General features: G+C 41.4%; 1 protein-coding gene across 1 annotated transcript; it reads right to left on the bottom strand.

The window, feature by feature from the left end:
• Positions 1-1,342: 1,342 nt before the first annotated feature.
• LOC128738058 (uncharacterized) lies at positions 1,343-2,146 on the bottom strand. Its single transcript, XM_053832884.1, has 2 exons — positions 1,925-2,146; positions 1,343-1,852 (listed from the first exon to the last, which is right to left on the bottom strand). Exons 1-2 carry the CDS (start codon positions 2,144-2,146, stop codon positions 1,343-1,345), a joined length of 732 nt encoding a protein of 243 aa, XP_053688859.1.
• Positions 2,147-6,533: the final 4,387 nt, after the last annotated feature.

Genomic DNA, 6,533 nt, shown 5'->3' with positions numbered 1-6,533 from the left:
GAAATAATAGCGAAGGCGTGCGACGCCAGCGTGTAAAGAAAACCGAAAACAATGAACACATCGTGTCCGGAATATTGGTGGAACGAAACGATTAGTGTTGTTCGTAGTACTTGTATTAGAGATAGAGAAGACGTTTTCAGCGAATAAGAAGAATATGTTTATTCCTGTTGAAATCTACCCGAGTTAACGTCGAACGGGTCTTTCCAATGAATCAACAACATGCCAACCCATACGTCCAACGAGTATCTCGCAAGAAACAACTGGACCCTATGAAATTCCCAGCGTAGCTCCTGGAATTAGGTAAACCCCCGAGGAACATGGTGGAAAAATTGGATCAGATATTGCTAAAAATGAATAGAAGATTTGTGCCTCAATTATGTGAGTAATCCCGAACTGAGGGATCACCCAAAGCACTGCACTCCTTCGCTGCTCGATGAGAAAAGGGACAATCTACGGAGATGAGCGATCAACTGCCGCAATGGTAACACATCAGAGTTATGCATCGTTAGCAGGATACATTTAGGGACCGTGACAGACGTTACGGTAGTGTTGAAGACTTATCTTCGTGGTTCCACACAAATTAGTCCTATTGTTTCGCTGGTGGACTGATGTCCAAAGTTTAGCAATGCCAAAAATGTTTCCCGCTACGAAAAATATGCATATTAATTGTTACTTTTTTCGGGTGGCGAACTTTTGGCTCTCCTCAATCAATACCTGCGATTGGTTACTATTGGTATTTCAAACCTCTTTTTTAGTAAATTAACCACCTGTTTCAAACCTCTTTTTTAGTAAATTAACCACCTGTGCCACAAGTGCTCCGTATCCAAATAAAAAACTCTCAAAAGTTTCCAAACAACTCTAAACAGTTTTCTCACTTTGACTTGTTTCATTTATTGCACAACAATATTTTAAGCTTACCGACAAAACAGGAGGGACATCGTTGCTCTCAATAAATAAATAATTTACGTATTTAAAATAAATAACAGTAAATGATAATTACTATACAGATCGGGAGAGGTAATAGGCACATCCGAATATTACTTCGTCTCTGATCTTTTTCCGTCGCTTTCCACACATTTTTTGGTTCCTTCGTGGGTGTGTGTGGTGTGGTAGTGATGATGATTTTTCGCTTTCATTCCAATGGAATGAAACGATTAGTGCTCATCATTAAGCAGTCTCAATATTCATGCATTTCAGTTCTTCGTTTCCATCCATTGCGGAAACAGATTAATTCGCATGCTCCAATCGCATCGTTTTCCGTCTCGTAGTTTTGGGTTTGACATTGCTGTTAGCGTTGATGTTTTCCAAGAATGTGGGAGGTATGACACTACTAATGAACCCATTAGTAGGCCGGTTGTTCGTAATAATACCGGTAGGGATCAACGGAAGCCCTCACTGGACGCACGAAATACGTTGCTCGGCGATTGTCGTGACCAGCATGCACCTGGAAGCTAGTTTCCTCATGGTGATCGGCCTTGAAGATCTTCTTCAACGCCAAAATACTGGCAATGGTGAGAGCAACCTTAGAGATGACCAGGGCTTTGAATGCGATGGCACCGAGGGTTTTCAGACCGATCGGTCCAGCAATGCCCATTGCAGTGAGAATAGCCGCAATAATGTAACGACTTCCATTTTTCCTATTATTTCCGCGCGCTTCAGCTGTGGTGGCCAGATCCAGCCTGACTGTGTGCGTTTTCAAGAATCGATCAAATTTTTGCAGCAGTGCACGGTCAGTGCTGCTCAGATCATCCAGTCCACGGCCATCAGCCAATGCGGGGACGGTTTCGTTTTCGGAATCATCCGACGAATTCTGCTTGACTAGGGTAACTCCATCGACCAGCTGGATGGAATCCTTTGGGGAGAAGAGGATAATACAGATCGTTACTTTCTAGGAACAATTTCTCCCCAGAGGATAGAAACTCACCATATCAATCGCTCTTGAGAGCGACGTCAGTGCTTTCTGCTTTAGGCATTCGGTGAAATCGCTCTTCTCCTGGCAGTCATCGTACACTTTTTGCAGGATACAGATTTCACCACCGAACCAGCTGCTCCCGGCTGCTCGCCACGAACAGGTAGAAACACTTAGCGCTGAGGACACGAGGGTGGCCACCAGCAGAAGCTTCAGGATCATCGATCGGTTGCACATTCTGAAGGAGCTTTCTTATCTTCTTTCGGTCGGTGCACCGAAATAACACAATCACAAGCACTAGGCCCCGACTATGCAAATGCAGGATTTTATGTTGCTATAAGACACGACCACCTTCCGTAAGTGCTTCTCCCGGCAGGCAACGACGACGAACTGCACCGTTCAACTAACTAAACTGCAACTAGCAAAATCTGCTGATTAGCACCTGCTTTTAAATCCACTTCAATGCTCTGTTTAGTGGCCAAATTGGTGCCCGACTGATCTGAATCCGGCCATCAGTTTCAGCTTTTCCTCGCGAAGAGAGCATTCGCTACATAAGGGTACCACAGGAGATGTAAGGGCGAGTGGGAAGGAACGCGGTGTGGTGTTACTGGTCTCGAAAATTATGTCTATCGAACATATGTGCAACTCTTCTCCTGATGATGTATGTTCGCAAGAAAAAAAGTCGAACGCAAAAGGTGCTGAAGTCAGTCAGATGGAACTGAATTGTTAGCATAAGCCGGTGCAGTACGATAATTGCGTGGGCTGCCACTGCATCTCACTATTGATGTGGACAGTGGGTTTATAAGATAATTACAATAGTATATCAGAATATAGAAAAAAGGGAAATCAAAAACTTGCACTAGAAATAAAAAGGTGTTACTTAGCAAAAAAGGACAAATCACAAAAATTGACATTGTAAAAATCAGGGTGAGGGAAAATGAAACACCGTTGCCTCTACTGTGAAGGTGAAATCTACACCCTACACAGAGCGAGAGCGAACAACCGTTTCAGCATATGTAATGCATCCGTTAAGCTGCACCTCAATTCTGGCGAATTGGTTGATGCTCACATTGGCGTGAAATATGCAGTCTAGCTATACTGCATCGCATACCTCGCCGTCGTATGAAGTGCAAGTGCATGTAGAGCAATCTATTAATTCAATTATGATTACACTGCTTTCTTCTAGTGGTCCTCACTTGAAATAGTGTACCACGGGGTTCGTTAAGATAGCAAAGTTTTCTGTATGGAGTCCATCGTTCGTACCGACTCTAAGGTTCTCTAAATTCTAATGTTTACTCCGTGTAGTATGGTCTGCACGAATTCCGATCGGTTATTTACCGGATCTTCATGTGGGTCAATAATTGAAAGAAAGTGAATGCACATCACACTTTCGCTTACCAGAGCATTTTACCAGTTGAGTAGCACTGTGAAGACCCAGTACAATTGAATTTTCCTATTTGTTTCTATTCATTATTATAATAATTAAAACTAACACACATGCTGTTTCAAACGTGGCTGCCGCAACCACGGATTAGATTTAAAAATAAGTCTTGCAACGCTTCATCTGGTGGGAAAACCTTCCGAAGGAAGCATTGCAGTACAGCGTAGCTTTCACTAGTTAGTAAAATCCAAAACCCTTGCCTTACATCGCTGTTTATCAGTCAATACCTTGTTGGTTTACTAAGCGTTTATTACATACTTTGGAAACTCGATCTCGACTGTCTTTCAGTGTTACACTCTTTCCGTTTCAGTTACTCCATGCAGCAATTAACTCATAGTGCGATAATCATATCGCTTACCATTAATTTCACATGCAGTGATGACAGCTACTGGTCTAGTAAACTTAAGAGGACATGGCTGTTGATTTTTTTAATTGTCCCATTTATTTTAGCTCTCGGTTTTACAGACATTTCCGCTCATTTTGATATTAATTTTATTACGACCCGACCAGAGAAAGGCGTTGAAAAAAATCTTAGAACTTAAAGGTGTTACGATCAATGGTTGGTCGACTTAAACTTGACGCATTTCTTTTGATCGTGCATCCAAAAAACCTGTACACCCCAGTGGTGAGAAATAATCCTCAAATCTCATATGTCTGCTGAGTATTTGCTTTTCGCCTGATGTTTTAGTTCGCCTGACGTTACGGTCCCATCCCACTGTCAGATCAATGAAACACATCTGTTTGCTACAAAAAAATATTAAGATTGCTCAGGCAAATGAAAATGAAGCAATGCATTCTTGCAACTATTTACTTCTGCATGTTTTCAATTTTTTCAATGTCTTCAATTTTCCACGTCAGCTATTCGCCCCGGGACATCAAGATTAATTACCGGGCATATGAAGTCCCGGCTCGGCAGGGAAGTGGTCTATAGATTGGTGATTGGGTTTAATACCCAAAAAACATTTATGCGCTGATTAAACATTTTAGCAGCCATAATTATTCAGCCATAGCTGAATATGCATCGAATAAAATTTATGTAAACAATTCTACAATACTTATTCAACTGAAATTGGAGAACTTATACAACCTATTTCGTTTGAGGCAGAAAAAATCGAAGAGGTTGGGTACAAGACGCGACCGCATATAGGTGACGCAGGACTACGTAAGTCTCTTTGTGGCGATAGTAGCATATATCCATGCATGTAATAATACGCATGCAGCACATATAGAATTTGTTGAGACTGCACGTTGAAAATATTCAATTATTTTCGAATGAATGTTAATAGCGCTTCAAATCTTACTTCAACATCAAACACTATTTAGTTAGACATATACCGTGAACGTACCATATTCTGCGCAGTTAAGACATTTTTATGATTCTTCCGCTATTCTAAGTATTCTAGATTTAAATTAACAACGTGGATAGCCTCAACGTGTAGTACTACGGTCTATAATATCTGGTAAAAAATATGGGAATTATAAGTCGACCAACAATTGAGTATATTTTGCGTTTTGTAAACTTATCCACGGTGCCTAATTCTGCGCACTTTCTTGCCCATGTTCCTAATTCTGCGCATGTTTGCTCCTAATTCTGCGCACCCAAAAAGTGAAAATAAATACTCCTGCCATGCTGTTTATGTCTTTATACGCTGAAAGCACACCAAAAATTGCGGCATTAGCCATTACCATAATTAAATTCATGCTCCGGCCTCCTTGTGCTGTCCGGGTGGCAAAGGAATATTGTTATCATTTTGATTGCTTCATTTTAAATATTTTATTCTCGATAACGTGAAGGGAGGATTGATTCGGGTTTTCTGCATACTGAACATTACACTTTAGACTAATACTAAAAATTGTGTTTTCATATAGAAACCACTGCCCCACTCTCTGACGGCCCCATGAGGTTGGACATTAAAAAAAATAGAAGACATGGTTTCATGAATTGGCGCTCGTGGGTTCGGACCCCGAGACACAGCACATCAGGATTCAAATCAATGCAAGTTAAAGATTCTACTTGAATTTTCATGCCTCTATACCTCAGCCATTTGGGTGTGGTTGCGTATTCTTTCGCGCTTTCTTCGTACGATACATTACTGCGCAGAATTTGGGACATGAATAAAAAATCTGTGCCTAAATCTGCGCATTATTGCATCGCATTTTTCTAAGGAAAGCAATGCATGCAATCACTCTTTTTGTCTCAAACATGACTAAAACTAATTATTCTTTCTAATTATGCTGGGTAATTTGATCATTGCAAAGAATTTAGATCATAAATTTGTTAATTTTCTAGAAGGACAATATTAGCGTTGGTGCTAACAACGATGTTTTCTGTCATATAAAATACTTTCCGTTTCACGTTAAATTATTTCGCTCTCAAATATTATGGCCCATTTGTGAATAACGGCGTAATATTCAACTGACATTTATAAAAAAAATAACGCAATGATCAGAGCTATGCAGAATGTTAAAAAATACTTACATAAAGAAAAATGCGCAGAATTAGGGGCGGTCACGGTACCAGAGCTGCGGCAACACACACGAGCTGGGTACAGCTTTCATAGTGATGGGCGAGATGCGGAAACGGGTGATTGGGTGGTGGCCAATCAATCCTCGAATGTGCAGGTTGAGAATCAAGGGCTGATTCTTCAATATAAACATCATCAACGTGCACAGCCCTCACCTCAGAAGTACCGATGACGACAAGGATGAGTTCTACGCGCAGTTGGAGAGTGAATACGACCGCTGCCCAAAACATGATATCAAGATCGTCATCGGGGATTTCAATGCTCAGGTCGGCCAGGAGGAGGAATACAAACCGGTGATTGGAAGGTTCAGTGCACACCAGCGGACCAATGAAATGGGCCTAAGACTTATCGACTTTTCCGCCTCTAAGAATATGGCCGTACGTAGTACCTTTTTCCAGCACAGAATCCGCCATAAGTACACCTGGAGGTCACCAAATCAGACAGAATCACAGATCGACCACGTTTTGATCGACAGTCGGCACTTCTGTTTATTTGTATAAAAAATATCAACAGGCCTACTGGCCCTACTGATACACTTAAACTAGAATCTACGTGCTAGTGCCAGGAAACGAGTTTTCAGTACCTCGCGGCTGACGTTTAAGTCGAAGCAATGTGTGAATCGATTGAAATGGCGTTGAAGACCGATGATTGTGCTAAA

Source organism: Sabethes cyaneus, chromosome 2, assembly GCF_943734655.1.
Source record: "Sabethes cyaneus chromosome 2, idSabCyanKW18_F2, whole genome shotgun sequence".
In the NCBI taxonomy this organism is placed as follows: domain Eukaryota; kingdom Metazoa; phylum Arthropoda; class Insecta; order Diptera; family Culicidae; genus Sabethes; species Sabethes cyaneus.
This window is presented reverse-complemented; position numbering and strand designations above follow the sequence as displayed.

Coding starts and splice junctions, on each gene's coding strand:
- LOC128738058 (XM_053832884.1), bottom strand. CDS start 2,146: ATGTGCAACCGATCGATGATCCTGAAGCTTCTGCTGGTGGCCACCCTC. Junction 1,853..1,924: donor TCTCAAGAGCGATTGATATG/GTGAGTTTCTAT, acceptor TTCTCCCCAAAG/GATTCCATCCAGCTGGTCGA.